Source organism: Denticeps clupeoides, chromosome 13, assembly GCF_900700375.1.
Source record: "Denticeps clupeoides chromosome 13, fDenClu1.1, whole genome shotgun sequence".
Lineage (NCBI taxonomy): Eukaryota > Metazoa > Chordata > Actinopteri > Clupeiformes > Denticipitidae > Denticeps > Denticeps clupeoides.
Window position 1 is genome coordinate 16,512,587 of NC_041719.1, and position 18,015 is coordinate 16,530,601.

The 18,015-nt window shown below is 39.8% G+C and overlaps 1 protein-coding gene across 5 annotated transcripts in view; it reads left to right on the forward strand.

Annotated features, from left to right (window-relative positions):
• Window positions 1–17,733, forward strand: part of impact (impact RWD domain protein) — a 40,441-nt gene extending 22,708 nt beyond the window's left edge. For 4 of the 5 annotated variants that reach the window (XM_029000093.1, XM_029000091.1, XM_029000092.1 and 1 more), the window contains 4 exons: window positions 7–80; window positions 2,234–2,324; window positions 6,638–6,772; window positions 16,931–17,733. In XM_029000093.1, the coding sequence (XP_028855926.1) occupies window positions 7–80; window positions 2,234–2,324; window positions 6,638–6,772; window positions 16,931–16,996 (366 nt within the window). In that variant the 3' untranslated portion in view covers window positions 16,997–17,733. The remainder of the gene's footprint in view (window positions 1–6; window positions 81–2,233; window positions 2,325–6,637; window positions 6,773–16,930) is intronic. The other variant, XM_029000094.1, reaches the window with a different exon arrangement.
• The last annotated feature ends 282 nt before the right edge of the window (window positions 17,734–18,015 follow it).

An 18,015-nucleotide genomic window follows, 5' to 3' on the forward strand; every position in this document is an offset into this window, starting at 1 on the left:
ATTCAGGTCCGAATGATCCTGGACAAATTGTATGAGAACAAGAAGATTGCCACAGCTACCCACAACATTTACGCATACAGGTACGTGATGCCACTGACCCAGCATAATCTAGTGAAAGAGTTGCTGAATGCAAGCAGGAAAAGAAGCATTCCATAATGCTTTTTCAGTTTTCAGTTGCATTCATTTAAATATTTAATTGAGTAGAATCTAATTCCATTTTTTTTCTTCCTCCTTAAATTATTTTCACCTTTTTTTCTTTTTTTTTTTTGATGAGGGGGTGAACAGAGTGGATATGCATCTTTTAAGTGTGTGCATTTCATAATTTGTGCTGTGGCTGCAGTATAATGTGGCAATTTGAATGCAAAATACCATATTTATTGTCTATACAGTATAAAAGATAGGCTTTTAGTGACCCTAAGATTATGGCTTACTGTGTTAAGCGGCTCTCACGGTTCCACTATGTAGTGGACCTTATGACCTATACAGAAATCAGCTAGTACTGGCTGCTAAATGTAGCGTTTTAAGAATCCATGGCAGGGTTACACACTTTGCCTTTGTTCTGTTGGCTGACAACACCAGACTCACCCTGAGATGAGGTGGTTTTAATAGCACCACGGAGTGCTTGGCCAAGGACATTAGAAATTTCCTACCAGCATGAATGTTCAGTCTTTATCTCTGAAGCTTCATGTGGTAGACGATAATTACTTAAGCTTGCCGTGGGCTTTCATGCAGATTTCAGACAATGCACATATCGGTGGGAATTGGCGAAGAATGAGGAAGCCAAACTGCGAATGGCAGATGTTTGCCGAATAGTCTGGGAATTGTGCTCCTACAAAATATCATGTGCATTGGGAAAACATTATTTGGGGGTCAGATGCTGTGTTTAATCTTAATACATTGTTTGTTTGTGTGTGTGTGTGCATCATTCATTATGCTAATATGTTTTTTGTGTTTTGAGGATTATGTTTTAGCATATATGTGAAAATGTGTTGGTTTTTTTGTTTACGTTTGTGTCTATGCCTACATAATTATCCATGTTTGTGACAGAAGTAATTACACACAAACAAAAGGGGAGTTCGTTCCCCTGTTTAAAGTGAAAATGAAGTTACTGTCATTATGAAGCACTGTGCTCGGTGCACACACCAAACTGCGTCCTCTGCATTTAACCCTCTGATCAAATGGCAGCCAGGAAAGGGGAACAGTGTGTGGGGACGGTACTTTGCTTCTGCTGAGGATGCCCTCGGCCTTACAAAAGTGAACAGGCCGCATTGAACATAGAACTCATCTCAGAAACAATAATAAAAAGGGTTAGTGTGTAAAGATAATGTGAGATAATGTGATTTGGACCAACTACATCAGAGTCCAAAAACACACATGCAAAAAAGAAGAAAATGGAATTTATAGGGCCTAGTCAGCCCTGATTAGCTCTAAATTTGAAAATTTTGTAATTTAATGGTTTTGCTTGGAATAGCATAACATCAACTGTGTTGCTTATTCAAATCTTGGTGGAAAAAATATATCCTGCAAACAGTAAATAGTGTATGTGCGGTATACAGAAAGCTGTCTGTGTGTGTACATGTGTGTATGTATGCAGTTATGTACATGCAGAAATGGGTGTGCCCCACAGCCGTAGCTGTAATGAGAGCGTTGGGCTGAGTGTGTCATCTGGGACAGATTAAACTGCAGGTGATACTGACATTCAGACCATTGGAGCTCCATTTATTCAGACATGAAAGAGACACATTGGAGACCTGTGGTGCTGAGACGCAAACATTTGCATAAACATTCAGAAGCAGTTCTCCTGTTGCACGGATTGCACTGTTCATACACTTTTGAGGGAGAGGAATTCCTTCTCTGTGATTTGCGTTGCCAGGTTGGGTTCACTGAAAATGAGTGAATATATTTCCGTGTAATCTGATTAACACTTCATCAGTAGCAAATGAGAAATTAATTGTGTGTTCTACTTTTCTGCCTGTTCAACGTGTGTTGATTGTCTGAGTAACATTTTAATCAGCCACTGATCCAAGGCTTTTGGAAGGGTGAAAAAAGAATTGGGAAAACTCTGCTACATAATCAGTGGTTTATTTTTGATGATTGAACATCATGATTTGATGAAATTTTACTAGTGTGTGTGTGAATTGTACCTGGGCTACACTATTTGCTTTCAAACACAGAAATTAGTGAATATGTGCACAGAGTCACGGACATTCTTGCTGGTTTATGTTTTATTTAGGATACACTGTGAGGACAAAAACACTTTTCTTCAGGACTGTGAGGATGATGGGGAGACAGCTGCTGGAGGAAGGCTACTTCATCTGTTACAGGTATGGAAATGTGTGCTTGTGTGTTCCTGTATGATGGAGGGCAGTGGTGGCCTAGCAGGTAAGGAGGCGGTGGACTCGTAATGGAAAGGTTGTGGGATCAAATCTGTTACTGAGGTCTCCTTGAGCAAAGTACCATCCCCACATGCTGCTCCACAAGCACCTTTCATGGCTGCCCACTGATGGGTTAAATGCAGAGGACACATTTCATTGTGTTCACTGTGTGCTGTGCTTTATGTGTATCACAATGACAATAAACCATCACATTAAAATAAAGAAGACTCTAAGTCAGTACATAGAAAAAAGTTTATTTACAACAATTCAATCACATTTTTTACTAGATTTTATTACTCCTGGCTTTCGTAAAGTTTAATCTCTATTCTATATTCCAGTGGGAATTTAATGAAGCATGTATCTATTTACTGTGCTGACATTTTTGACAATTGCCAGCACCTCCCTATTGCATAACCACATGTCAAACCTCACTTTTCAACCATCAATAAATCTTCCCCTGCCAATCATCTGTCTGTACAAGGACATCCATAGTTAAAGTATTCATATGTGAAATCATGTTCCATTTTAATCAAAACCCAATTCCCCTGTTGAATCACAAGCATTCTCAATCAGTCTTCCTAGATGTCTTATGAAACACATGAATATACAGGGAGTGCAGAATTATTAGGCAAATGAGTATTTTGTCCACATCATCCTCTTCATGCATGTTGTCTTACTCCAAGCTGAAAGCCTACTACCAATTAAGCATATTAGGTGATGTGCATCTCTGTAATGAGAAGGGGTGTGGTCTAATGACATCAACACCCTATATCAGGTGTGCATAATTATTAGGCAACTTCCTTTCCTTTGGCAAAATGGGTCAAAAGAAGGACTTGACAGGCTCAGAAAAGTCAAAAATAGTGAGATAGCTTGCAGAGGGATGCAGCACTCTTAAAATTGCAAAGCTTCTGAAGCGTGATCATCGAACAATCAAGCGTTTCATTCAAAATAGTCAACAGGGTCGCAAGAAGCGTGTGGAAAAACCAAGGCACAAAATAACTGCCCATGAACTGAGAAAAGTCAAGCGTGCAGCTGCCAAGATGCCACTTGCCACCAGTTTGGCCATATTTCAGAGCTGCAACATCACTGGAGTGCCCAAAAGCACAAGGTGTGCAATACTCAGAGACATGGCCAAGGTAAGAAAGGCTGAAAGACGACCACCACTGAACAAGACACACAAGCTGAAACGTCAAGACTGGGCCAAGAAATATCTCAAGACTGATTTTTTTAAGGTTTTATGGACTGATGAAATGAGAGTGAGTCTTGATGGGCCCGTGGCTGGATTGGTAAAGGGCAGAGAGCTCCAGTCCAACTCAGACGCCAGCAAGGTGGAGGTGGAGTACTGGTTTGGGCTGGTATCATCAAAGATGAGCTTGTGGGGCCTTTTCGGGTTGAGGATGGAGTCAAGCTCAACTCCCAGTCCTACTGCCAGTTTCTGGAAGACACCTTCTTCAAGCAGTGGTACAGGAAGAAGTCTGCATCCTTCAAGAAAAACATGATTTTCATGTAGGACAATGCTCCATCACACACGTCCAAGTACTCCACAGCGTGGCTGGCAAGAAAGGGTATAAAAGAAGAAAAACTAATGACATGGCCTCCTTGTTCACCTGATCTGAACCCCATTGAGAACCTGTGGTCCATCATCAAATGTGAGATTTACAAGGAGGGAAAACAGTACACCTCTCTGAACAGTGTCTGAGAGGCTGTGGTTGCTGCTGCACGCAATGTTGATGGTGAACAGATCAAAACACTGACAGAATCCATGGATGGCAGGCTTTTGAGTGTCCTTGCAAAGAAAGGTGGCTATATTGGTCGCTGATTTGTTTTTGTTTTGTTTTTGAATGTCAGAAATGTATATTTGTGAATGTGGAGATGTTATATTGGTTTCACTGGTAAAAATAAATAATTGAAATGGGTATATATTTGTTTTTTGTTAAGTTGCCTAATAATTATGCACAGTAATAGTCACCTGCACACACAGATATCCCCCTAAAATAGCTAAAAATAAATGAATAAATAAAACTACTTCCAAAAACATTCAGCATTCAGGGTTCATTGAGAACATGGTTGTTGTTCAATAATAAAATTATACCTCAAAAATACAACTTGCCTAATAATTCTGCACTCCCTGTATTTTTAAACTGGGTGGTAGAAGACCCAGGTTCAAATCCCGCTTACCACCATTGTGTCCCTGAGCAAGAGACTTAACCCTAAACTTCTCCAGGGAGACTGTTCCTGTAACTACTGATTGTAAGTCACTCTGGATAAGGGCGTCTGATAAATGCTGTACATGTAAATGTAAATGTAAACTGACAGATACATCTATTAGGAAGATGTCTTGGGTGCCATTATTAAACTAATCACTAAAAATTATTGAGATTAATCATTTATTTTCATTTGAGGTCAATTATAAATACAGGCTCAGTTCAGATGTGTCTTTTATTGATCTTGATCATTGTATTGGTTACTACAATTCTAAGACTAATGCAATATTAATACAGATGGAGGCTAAGCAGTGTGCTGTGTGCACAGCAGGAATAAGTAGTTTGATGTGTTATGAAAAGATTATGTAACAAGAGATGTTGTCATGTTGAGTGGGGTGAAGGACGGGGCACAGAATGAGGAGGAGGACCCAGGCGTGGATTTTCACCACTTTTGGTTGCAAATTACTCAAATTGAAACACAAAGCAACATCAGGAATCAGCTTTGGGGAAAGGAAGGTTGACAGGGGAAGGTTGACAGGAAGGGGATCACTCCACACCCCACCAAACCTGAAACACAAAAAGTAACAGCATTACTCCACTCTATGTGTAAGAGTGAAAACACATTTTTAAGTATATGTATATAACCAGATGTATTTTTAGAATCTTTGGTCTGATTATTTTTCATACCTTTTAAACTTGTACTGAACAAGTTTGGTTTTCAAATGTCTGAAGCATTCATCACAATGAAATTTCGCTTTCGTTTTAATGTCCTGTCCAGCTTCACAAGCTTATTTGCATCAATCTCAAGTGCTGTGATTCTAAATATTTTTCCCATCTTGTGCCTAGCGCCAGGGCAAAGCTAAAGCCATATATTACCATTATTGTGGGGTAGTGGTTGGTAGCGTAAGGAAACAGCTCCGTAATCGGAAGGTTGTCAGGTTCCACTGAGCAAAGCAACGGTTCCACACACTGCTTCCTAGGCGCCTTTCATGGCTGCCTTCTGCTCCCTCAGTGTATGGGTCAAATGCAGAGACCACATTTCACTGTGTGCACTGGGTGCTCAGCTGTGCTGTGTCGTGACAACTGATTACTTTCACATTCATTAAAATGGTATCTTTTCCTATGTGGTGTGTGAAATGTGTCCTCTGCATTTAAATTTGCTCAAAAGGACCTCAGTGATCCTATTGCCACTGTCTTTGATGTAAAACAATAATATATAATAAAACAGATCCATTAAGCACTCCATCCCAACACATTCAGTCTTTATGTTTTAGCATAAAGAGAATCAAATAAAAATTCCTACCAAAATAAATGTATGTCCCTATTCTCAAAAACCTGTGTGGTTTTATAAAATCAAGGCAGTCAACAGCAGCTAGGGTCTTGAATAGGCTCATAGTGGGGGATGCTGAAATCTCTTTCCTTGAATTATGGTTAATTATCTTGAAAACCTGTGCCAACTACACTGGAGTCTAAATTAAGCAAATCAATGGAAAACAAATTCACAATGTCCTCTGCTTTTGCAGCATCATTGTTTAAACCCTGTCAAGTAAGTGTAATAACTGAAGTGTCACACAGTCTTTTCATCCCTTTCTCTTTTTGCCGGCACCAGCTTCCTTTCCTATCTTTTTCTGTTTCTGACTGGGTCCGCTTTCTTTTAGTTGGGCTGAATGTGGCAGCACGTGTTGCCGAAGAACAGATCTTCCCCATTTATAAATTTAAACAAGCAGATGGCACCGATACCCACTCCACCAGCCAGTGCTCTGCCAAACACGCCCTCCTACGGCATCAAAGAATATGATTGACAAGTGGCACAGGAAGCTCACTTTAATTCAGAGGATGATAAACTTTCCCTGCACTTATTTTTACACTAAATTAATCTACTCTATCCTCAGATGGATCCCACCACTGGATGTTTGAGTTCTGCTGGGGGGTCTTGACCTAGATTTGGATTCACCAAGCAATTTTATGGAAAGCTGCTATTTGCCATTTATTCATCTGACAGGCAGATGAACCTTACTGAAAACCTCCCGACGGAAAAAAATCTTTCTTTCACTGCAGATTCTGGATGCCCGAAACGTGATGGTCATAGTCACTAGATGGTACGGTGGGATCCTTCTCGGCCCTGATCGTTTCAAGCACATCAACAACTGTGCCAGAAGCATACTGGTCCAGGAGGGCTACACCGACACAGTGGTGAGAATCTGTCAGCTGCCCAGCTGGAAGTTTGCACGTCAGAGTGGCCATTTGCATGAGTGCGGAGTTTAGAAATGGCTTCAATTTCTCCCGATTTTCAGTCATTTTGTGAACATAAAAAAAAAAAGACATAAAAAGCCCCTTCGCATTTTGGCGGCGAATGAAACTTACAGGCAGAGTCTAATGTGACAATGCAGGGGAAATCTGCTCCCCTCCTGCTTGGCGATGACAAACAGATTTGATAGCTTATTTGAAGGAGAGGCTCTCAGTGTATTTGACTTCTACCAAGGACTCAATTGTTTATTTTGTTCAGTTTCATTTCTGTGCAAATGAGGCACTATAGGATTGTCATGACTACAAGGGTGGCAGCTTACTCGTTGGCTGCTCAGATGTTGTATCGGATCATTTTCAAAAGTCACGAGTGTGATAAGATGTGTTCACAAGCAAATTATAGTATTACCCAAACAGCTATTAATCACCAGTGTAAATCTTTGAAACTGACCAATCGTAAGGGCCAGTTCACATTCACCCCCTTTTTTTTTTTTTTCGGCCTGACTGGTTGGGTTTGAAAAAAAATATTTTGACAATTATTTCATCTTCTTCTAAAGTTCACATTCAACATTCATCTGACAGCACAGTCTCAGTGCACAGTAGATCAGATGGTTCTACTGTCTGAGGGAGTTTTCCCCTCAGGGATGTCGTTAGGCCTGATCCCAAGCACCCCTGAAAATATAGTAATTATCATACTATTTTTAAATTATATAGCTGTGCATTTCATCCCCACCCCTCACTCCATGTCCATCAAACATCTCCAAATTCATTCCCCAGTTTTGGCAACATACAGACTAACATTTATTTCCAAAACCTTTCACTGTTTAGGTATTAATTTGTTGAAAAGTGATTTAAGCATGATATAAAAAACATAAATAATGATTCATCCAAAAAACATTGACCCATTATGTTTAGTTTAAATAAAAAGGTATAGTTTCCAGTTAATTGATTAAACCTTCTCCTTCAGAACTTCAGTGAAATGATTCGGAATGAATCATTCAGAAATTATTTCTAGTCTAGAACTAGACTTAGTTCATTAATAGGAATCAGACCTAATGGATTTGATAGACTCATATAGGCCACCTCATTGACTTAAACCCAATACTTGTTATGTATGTATGTATGTCACAGAAAGCATGCAGTTCTTAGTAAATAAAAGTAGAAGGGGCTTATGTGTCTATGGTGAACTTGTTTCAGGATCTGACGCATAGTAACATTTATGGGCAAGTCCATGTCCAATTTACTACTTTCACAGACTTCTTGGCACCACATCGGGAGAAAAGTTCTCTTTGTTTTGTGGTGCTGAATACCTGTCAGTTCATGGTGCTTGTGTCCAGCACTGTGCTCGATTTTAATGACTTGTCATTGTAATAAGACGATATATGTTAATCTTATTCTTTTTGTAAAAGGATTTGCAAGAATAAAAGACTTGCGAGAGCGTATTCACAGTCCTGCTAAATACTGGCAATGCACATTCATTACTGTACCACTGTACTGTAATATGCAGTGGCTGCACCCTAAAATGGCAAATTTTGTAACAGGCACACCAACATGCAGAAGAATACCCTTCTCACACTAATTGGCCACATGGTTTCAGTCCAGCACATTAGAAGCGAGGAGGCATATGTATTTACATTTCGCTCAGCTGTGACCTAATTCGATGGCTGAGAGTTGGGAAGCGTCCATAAATGGTAACAGCGAAGCGCACAATGTCCACCTCGCTGTGGTTTTATTAGCATGTTAATTAATGTTCAAAGTACTTAGGCAGGACTGAGCCTTTTTCGAGTGTCATTATTAAATTATGCATGGACCCCTCAGATCACCAAGATCCCAGCTGATGTGTGGGTTTTAAAGGCTGGTCCTCTGTTGTTATTTTTGAGTGTCGTCCCAGAGGGAAATTATGCAGACACAGATGCAGGGCCTGTGCTCACAGTTGTAGGTGATTGGTTTTTGAGAGGCTCAGAGTAGTGGAGCATGGGGCTTCACCTACTACAATGCCCTCTCTAAACTGTACCTGACTTGCCATGGTGCCAAAAGGTGCACTCTTATTTGTGGTATGTCATCTGGTGGGTGATTAAAGTCCTAAAACTGTGAAGATAAATTTGCAGAATAGCTGTAAGCCCCACACACTTAGGCCACTTTGCTTCTCGTTCCATTTTCATTCCTTTTTGACACCACAAAGACGTGGGATGCTGAGGGGTGTCTTTGGCCTCAGATGGAAGCATTGGGTCCCATTGCTGAAATTAGATTTATTATAAAATAAAAGTACAACAACCTTTCTGAAGGTTCAACTATATGTCGTGTCTTATCATAATAATTCGCACCATCCGGATTCGTGGTGGGGAGCCTAATCTAAGCCTCCACCACCATCACCTTCACGCTGAGATGTCTGACAACCGCTTCCGTCAGCAGCATACGTTGAGAGGTGGGGCTTTAGAGGTATATGGAACACAGTGGGTTCATACAGGTATTCAAGCAGCACGCTACACATTATCACAACGCACCAAACGCACTGTCACATGCAGCTCAGGCCGAGTATGGAGAGCTGACAGCAGTCTGAAGACCATGGTCGAATGTGCATCATTGCATCCAAGGGTGCATTCACACCATAAGGATGTCAACTCTGCCTTTTACTTAAATGTCAAGAAATCCTTCAATTGTCTCTCCCTGTTTCTGCTTTCAACGTTGATTGACTTAAATATCACTTATTTGCATTATAGCTTGTCCACTTCTTTTTACTACTTTCTACTAGTCTTATTCTTCTTTTATTCTTTTTATTTACCTCTTTATTCTATTACATAGCTATGCACAGTCAACCATAGGTTGGTTCACGATGCATTTCTGCAGGCTGTTGTACTGCTATAACTATGCGTGTGACAAATTAAAATCCTGAATTTTGAATTTTGAAGTTGAGCCCCTTTAAAATGGTTTTCGTCCGAAAACCTTTTAAAGTTGCCAGATATTCTAAAAGCATTAGGCTTTCCTGTTCCCTGTCTGTTCATTAGAACCCCAGGATTAGGGTTAGTGTTAAATGTCTGTTGATATCTGTAAATTTTGCAGACTTTTGTTCTTAGACTTACTCAGTCCCTTCAAGGGAAATCACTAAATGTTTATATGCATTTGATCTAATACATGTGTGGTGTGAAAATGCAGCTTTGGTCTGCTTTGTTGTGGTAAAAAGCTACTACGAGTGGCAGAAAAAAAAATCCAGGTCCAGCCAATCTCTTTTTGTCCTTTTAGATAAGAGCAGACTTTAATCTGTGAAACAGACATATATGTAGTGTTAAAAGTTGGCATAATTGTAAAAGGCAAATAATGAGGGTGCTAAACATGTCCCCGTTTATAAAAAAAAAAAAAACGATGGCAACTTCAGGCTAATCAGGCCAGGGGAACTGTCATGACGGCAGAGACGTTATTAATATAAGTTCATTTAAATGCAAGCCCACCTCTCTCCTTTCTTTTGAGGTGCCGCTGTGTCTGCAGTGGCTTGCCACCCACTGAAACGTGTAAAAAAACCCAAAAAAAAAAAACACTGTGAATTCTGAAAGAATCATTAGTTGTGGTTTCCCTCCTTACTGCTGGGTGTATTGTAGTGATGCTTTTCATTTAGTACAACAAGTTTCAGGGCCAAGTAATATCCTGGGTAATACATTAGATCGGGGCTTTTGTCCGGGCAGAAAACTTGTACTAGCATGAAGGAAGTAATCTTGGTCTCTGATCATGAAAAAATAGGTCTATATATGAGATCCAGCCTTGTTTGCTGTGTGAAATGGCTGGAACCTTTTTTTCTGTTCCCGCATCATTAACTTGGCAACTGATTCTCAGTTTTCTTATGTTTGCAGCAGATTTTGTGGAACCGTGGCACAGAGTGTTTAAATAGATATAATAGCTCTGTACACAGCATACTCCTGATCCCTGCTCTGTTTAAAATGAGCGTAGTGTCTGCTGGGGGCAAAGAGGATACCAGTTCTGCATAACAACACGATTTGGGGATAAAAACTCAACAAGCCAAGTATTTTGTTGTCAAATTAGACAAATGAAATACAGTTTGCAGATTTAATCAACGTGAATCTGGCTAGTCTGGGGGTTTCCTTCAGCCAAATCACTGTATTTCCTGTACATTATAATTATTATAAAACCCATTATGCTATTTCTGCATGAACTAATACTGTTCTAATACTATATCTTAATATTTTCTTTCATATGACAACCCCTGCTGGCCTCACATATTCTGCGTTCAATTTCATACATGGGTTGTGCACATCCTCGGGATGGTACATAAGAATGTACATACGTAGTGGCAGAGGCAATTACAGAATGCTTGGAATAGAAATTATAACCAACACTGCAATTACAATCATATTTCACTATCTCTGCTGCATAGCAACCGAAACGCATTCTAAAACATACAGTCTGAGTTTTCTGCTGTGTCTTCTAGTACATCAACTATTATACGAACAGCCACGCTGATCATGTGTCCTGTTGTTTGTGTTTTTAAAACGCAAGTCTATGTCTCCATTATCTCCATTAGTCTACTTTTGAGCACCATAATTTGATGTTCATCTTTTGATGCCCTGGAAAACGTGTGCCTCCCTTTGGCAGAAATACGAAGCTGAAATGTCCAAAATGTAAGAGAAGTCCAAAAATGTAAGAGAAAGTTTACTCAGATGATTGGACAATGACTCAAATGCTACTTTGACAGTTTGTGAGCGGTGCTAAAGAAAATCTATTTGGCAGTTACATTTGGACCGTGGAAGTGTGTGGGCTGGAGAGCTGAGGCGTTTGAAAAGGCCACTATCTTCTTTGTAGTCCTGTTTGCTGTTTACTGGCATATAATCCCCCCCACTTCATAAACCATGGATGGACAGCAAGGTTCACATGCTATGTTGTGTGCAGTGTGCATTTTTCTGTTACTTAACTATTACCTTCCTTGTGAACTTGACCTATTATCGCTTCATTTTCATCGCTTTTAGAATTTGTGGCCTAAAGATTTTGTTCAGTGCCATTGCAGACACAATGGTAGTAAGTGGGATTTGGTTCATAGTTGAGTGTGTTACCCACTAGGCTACTGCCACCCACACAACATGACTTCATCAGTGATTTAAGGGTGAGAAAAAATATAAAATGCTTTGAAAGAATATATGTCATTGGATTTGAACACAGGATGTGTTGTAAGCTGTTGGTCTGTAGTGGACAGGACCTGCCAAAAGAGCTTCAAAGAAGGAAAATCAGTAAAGCAATGGCATGGTCATAATGAGGAGCTGTGTTCTAACACTGTGTCAGTCTAGGACTGATCTACTCTAGCTCAAATTCTGATAAAAAGGTGTCAGCTAACAGTACATCAGAGTTTATTGTGTAAGGGGATCCATATGGGACAGGCCCATGTTTACAGTGGATGTGGATGGCATGGCAGATGAATCCACTGTGGGAAGAAGGCAGACCAGCAGAGTGGGGCAGTGTGATGCTCTCATTTGGTCCTGGTCCTGTGTTCATGTGGATGTCACCACCTGCCTAAATAATGCACTTTTTCATGGGGTACTTCCCCTGACATGCCATGCAACTCTGCAAAATGGGCTGAGGAACACAACAGTGGGTTTTAATATGTTGACTTGTATCCAGTCAAGCATCTGTTGGATGTGCTGGAAAAACAAGTCTGATCCATGGAGGCAACACCTTGCAACTTACAGGACTTTATGGATCGGCTACTGACTGCTTGGTTCCAGATACCACACCATTGTTTCAGAGGTCAGGCCTGTTTTGGACGTGTCAGGCTGGTGGTAGTAATGTCTAGGCTGACTGGTGTTTTATTGATTACACTTCCTTGTTAGTTAAAGGCAGAAATTTGTCAAGCTGCACACACTGCCAGCTTGAAGACTTGATTTGAAGTGTTAGTTGTAAAGCCACACATGGTCTGTGGAAATATCCTAACCAGGTCACCTGACTGCAGGGGGGGACAGCACTTTCTGTTCAAGCTTTTAGTGTCTGATTACTTGTGTCTTTAAAAGTGCCGATGTTTAAACATCTGTTTTAATTGGCACTCTTGGTGTGCCCTCCACAATTATTGGCACCCCTTCAAATATAAGGGTTAGGGGAAAAAACACAGTAGTTTAATCTTACACTGACAAAAGGAGAGAATGTCCCACTGTTAATTAACCCTTTAATGCAGTGCACATTATATTTGAGCCGTACATTCCTGAGACCCGTTGCATTACCATGAGATATAAACGTTGCATAAAACATTTTTGTATACTATCTGATGCTTGTCTTGTGTCCCCTATTGGATACCTGGGTGGCAGCAGCCCAGTGGGTAACACACTCGCCTATGAACCAGAAGACCCGGGTTCAAATCCTTCTTACTACCATTGTGTCCCTGAGCAAGACACTTAACCCTAAGTTGCTCCAGGGGGGACTGTCCCTGTAACTACTGATTGTAAGTCACTCTGCATAAGGGCATCTGATAAATGCTGTAAATGTAAATGTACCTTTTGCACTACAACAATTCTAACAAACAGCCGGTATTTTCTGGATGTGAAATACAGTGTTTTGATAAATCAGTTACACAAATTACAGATTGAAATGTGGTATGTACAACAAATTCAATATTTATGAATTCTGAGTCTATGCAATGGCTAATTTATATGTGGCAAAAAGGAAATTTCACAACTGAAGATGTCCTGTGGTTGCCTGATGGCAATTTTAGTGACGTAGAGGGCCTTGTGGAGATAGTTGACGAAGTGGAAGATAGGTATCATACTCCCAATGCAGAGCATGATGATATTTTTTACATTTTGTTAAAGGGCCCAGGATAGACTAAAGTTTAAAAATTGAATTTTCTGTCAATTATTTCTTGGTTCAGGCTTTAAAGGGTTAAAATACATTTCCCTTGAAGATCCCTTGAATAATTAATTATTTTTAAGAAAAACATTTTTAAAATTCCCTTTGCTGCATCAATGGGTTCTCCGCAAGGTTGGAGAATACAGAACCATACCTTGATTTATGAAGGTCAACCCAGTTCTCCATCATTTGGTTTGTCTGTTCGCTAATCTTCCCTTGTTTGATGGAATTTGTCATACTTTAATCCCAGTTAATCAGGAAACCATGGATTTCATCTTGAAGGTTCCTACACACTCCAATCAACTTAAAAATGTCATGTTTAAGCATGCTTCAGTTACCATGGGTTTACTTTAATTATCAGGAATGCCACTAACTAGGGGATATAAATTTTATATTGAAATATTTGTTGAGAGATTTATTTTTCTCAGAAAAAGCTTGTTTCAATTAAAGGTAGGATTTTCTCTGCCTTTTTACTAATATTTTCAGTGGGCACCGATAATTGTGGAACCACAGGTCCATTTCTGTTCATATCCCATTCAAATTCATGTTTAAGTCTGTTTTGTCACACTTTTATTTTTAACACCCTTAAAATGCTGTATAAATACAGACTTTACAATGGCTGCAGACTTCATTATTTTCACCTTTGCCTAGCAACCGCAGAGGAATTGTAATTCAGCAGCCATTGTTTCTCCATTCAATAGCACTAGCAGTAGCAATTCTATTTACAGCAGTAGTACCTGTAACTCAAGTGGAGGCGGCATTGGTGGAAGTGCAGCAGTGATGTTCAGCTCTGTTCTCAGTGTGGGCCGAAGGTGAACTCCAAGCACTTCTTCACATTAAGCGTCTTTCAGGACACTCCTTTGTGAATTGAAACATTTCAGTTACATAATGATTATGAATGTATAAAAAATCAGTGGCTGAAGCAGGGCTGCAGAACTGTTTGGTACTTACATTTTGAAATTTCTATTTCAAATAAAGAAAGTCCTTCTATTCAGAGCTGAATGGCTCTGGATGTTTTTGACGGTTGACTGCCAGGATCAAAGAGGGTTATATTATATTATAAGGAATTTTCCAAGATGACATGAGTGCTCTAAACCTCTTTAGAGACAGGTTGGGTTTCACATGCAATTGTCTTTGAGTGTGGATTCGTGTGGCAAAATTTGACTACCTTTGGTTCACTATCAAGCTTCTTTAACTGCACACAGAGGGGACACAAACTGTGTCTGCTTACTAGTGGACAAATCACAGCGCCACAGACTCCACCACTAGCCAAAAGATCTGTTACTCACTGGGGCTGCTGCTATGTAGTTTAAACCTCAAAGAGAGAGCTTTTACCATGCATCTGGATCTAGATCTGGAGTTCATGTACCTTCTTTTGTAGATTAACAGTAACGTTTCCTCTTCAGTTGGTCTGATTCTGGCAACTTGGAATGAAGTAAGATCCAGACCAGTGGATAGGGAAAAGGTGAAATGCTTGCTTGCCTTAGTTTCCTCCTTCGTCCCAGGCGCCTGTCATGGCTGCCCACTGCTCACTCACTAACCCTAAATGCAGACAAATCTCACTGTGTGCACCGTGTGCTGTGCTGCTGTGTATCACATGTGACAACCACTTCACTAAAAATTTAATAAATAAATAAAACAATGAAATGCCTACTCTTCTCATTCCACTTGTTTGTTCTTGTGTGCTTTCTGTGATCTTCTGCCATCTGTGATATATTTGCAGCGGCTCTCCTTCTGACACCACTGCCTTTGTCCACTTTCATTTTGTTACAACCGCTCGTTTTATCCTGTCAATCAGAGCAGTTCCCAGGTGTACACGTCTTAGTAGTTTCCTCTGTACCAATCTTTCAGTTCCCTGTTCTGCTCCATCCTTTAATAGCCGTTCATCTGCTCTCTCTGTTGCCACACTCCAGATATAGCAAATTTCTTGCCTTGCCCTGAGGTCTATATTTATCCCATTTGAGCTAAGGACCTTATTCTTTAGGAATGCTGTTAACCCTACGTCCTATGTACTTGATCCATGAAAGCTAACTATTATATATCTGATCATTTTCTAATATAGAGCCTTATACCTCAAATCAAAAGCTTTTTTGCAGATCCATTTTTCTATGTATGAAAAATGGTGCAGTGTAAAATAATTTGGTTCATGAACTTTCAACATGATAAGAAGTTGGAATAAAAAAGGCATCTGCTATAAACAACACAACCACCCATTCTAAATTTACATCAACTTAAGTTTATTGAAGTGGAATATTTGTCAGAGACTTTGGAAGATTGCCTTTGAGGGCAGACTTGATGTTATAGACACTCTATACATACTCTATTATCTGAGGTATCCGCTGATTTTTCTAGACTGTTATTTCTTCCAATTCAGTTGATAATTTTGGTAATTTAGAAATGTTTCACCTATAACTGCCCCGGTTTAATAAACCATAACAGAAACACATAAATAGTTATGTAATTGTTAATAACAGTGCATCTTACCAACCATTCCTTACTGGTACAGAAATCCAGTTGGTAGCCTTAATATCCATCACACATTATTTTATGGTTATATTTTAATATTTTGTCGTGGTTTGTTCAGAATTTAGTCCTCAGTCCCCACACATAGCTTTTTTGAAGTAATTTACTGTTAATTTGGCTGTTTTCTTTATAAAGCTGTTTTTGTGCTATGGGGCTCATGGTTTGGTGGGATGAAGCTGGTTTATGGCTACTTTAAAACATTATGCATGTTCTTTCTGAGACATAGATTAGGTTGTAGGACTGTTTATTTAAGTATTGTAACTGTGTTTGGCTTATTTGGCTTAGAGCAATGCTCAAACACCATTAATGGATAATAGTACCTTAAAACTGAACTCTAATACCCTGATGACAGCTTGAAAAGAAAGCTCATTGTAACAATTTTAATTTGTTTCCTTGCTTACATCCTGGATTAAGATGGACTTGCTTTTGAACTCTTAGAAATAAAAGTAGACTAAACTTAAATGAGGGTTAAATAAATGTTCATATTTAATAACCTGTTGCATAACCATCCACATCAAAGCCAACATTACAATTAAAAACCTGTAAGAACCACATTATAAATGAGGGTGGGGAAAAGACACACACACACACACACACACACACACACACACATATCGGGCAGTGGTGGCCTAGGATTCCCCTATGACTTTATATATTTGTGATAGTGAAACTTAGTCAATTTCAGATTCATTTTCTGTACACGTTCAGATGAAATTTTTTTCCTCATTTGTCGCTCTCTATTTCCCCTAGGATGAAGCCCCAAAAGCCGGAGGGAAGTGCAAAAAGCCTAAAGGCAAAAAAGACAAAATGAAGTAAAGGACCTGTGTGACGAGGGCAGCCCAGGATTCATCAGGCATTCTAATACAGCTGAGACTATATGGGGAAAAAACAGGATGGCGTTCTTCTTTGAAGCGTGACATAATACCTAAATACCCTTCTAATGGGAATGCAGTTGTCTAGAAGAGCCAGTCAGACGTACCTGACCATCTACCTGTATGTCTGTCCGGTCTGGCACTTTAGGGGAAGACCCTTGTCAGTCCAGAGACTGGTTTGCGCTTCAGCGCTCTGCAGTTGAAACTCTTTGATCGATTACTGTTGAGTATCATGCTGATTTCAGTTGTACCTCGGAAAATCAGTTGACATTTAGATGTTTAACCCCGTAAATGTCAGGAGCGCATTTTGTACTATGGTATGGTCATAAAATAGAGAGGCACTTGTGAATAAAGATGCCCACTAATTCTGCATCATAAAGGACGTCAGCAAACTGTTTTTTTTTTTAAGCGTAATAAATGGTGAGTAAGCCATTAAGCCAAAATGCTGATGCCCCCCAGCTATCCCACTCACTTGTGACGCTTCGCTTGTGAGAAAATTTTCATTTGTGTTCAAGGAAGGCAATATAACCATTGGTTTTATCTCTCTCTCTAAATTGTGCCATTCGTTTTTTAAAGTCAAAATATGTACCTCGTACACAGGATGACGTTATCACATAGAACTTTGTATTGTTGCTCATTCTGGGTCTCCAGTTTCTATTAAAAATTGCTCCGTCACCACGATCTGGTATTCATGTCCTGCCCCTCGTATTCCCAGTCACACCGGTACTCGAGTGCTTCTTGCCAGGCAAATGATATTCATATCTCTTTGGCCAAGCTGACCTTTGGCTGCCGAGCCAGACGGTTAATCAGAATTTGACCCTGCTATAAAAAATAAAAAATCGCTGCTTCCTGGAGATGACTGATCCACCGTTGTTCACGCTCTATTTTTTTAATAACACATACACCATATTTTCACACATTTTTTCTCTTTTTCTTCAAGAGACTGTCATCAATAATCTGGTG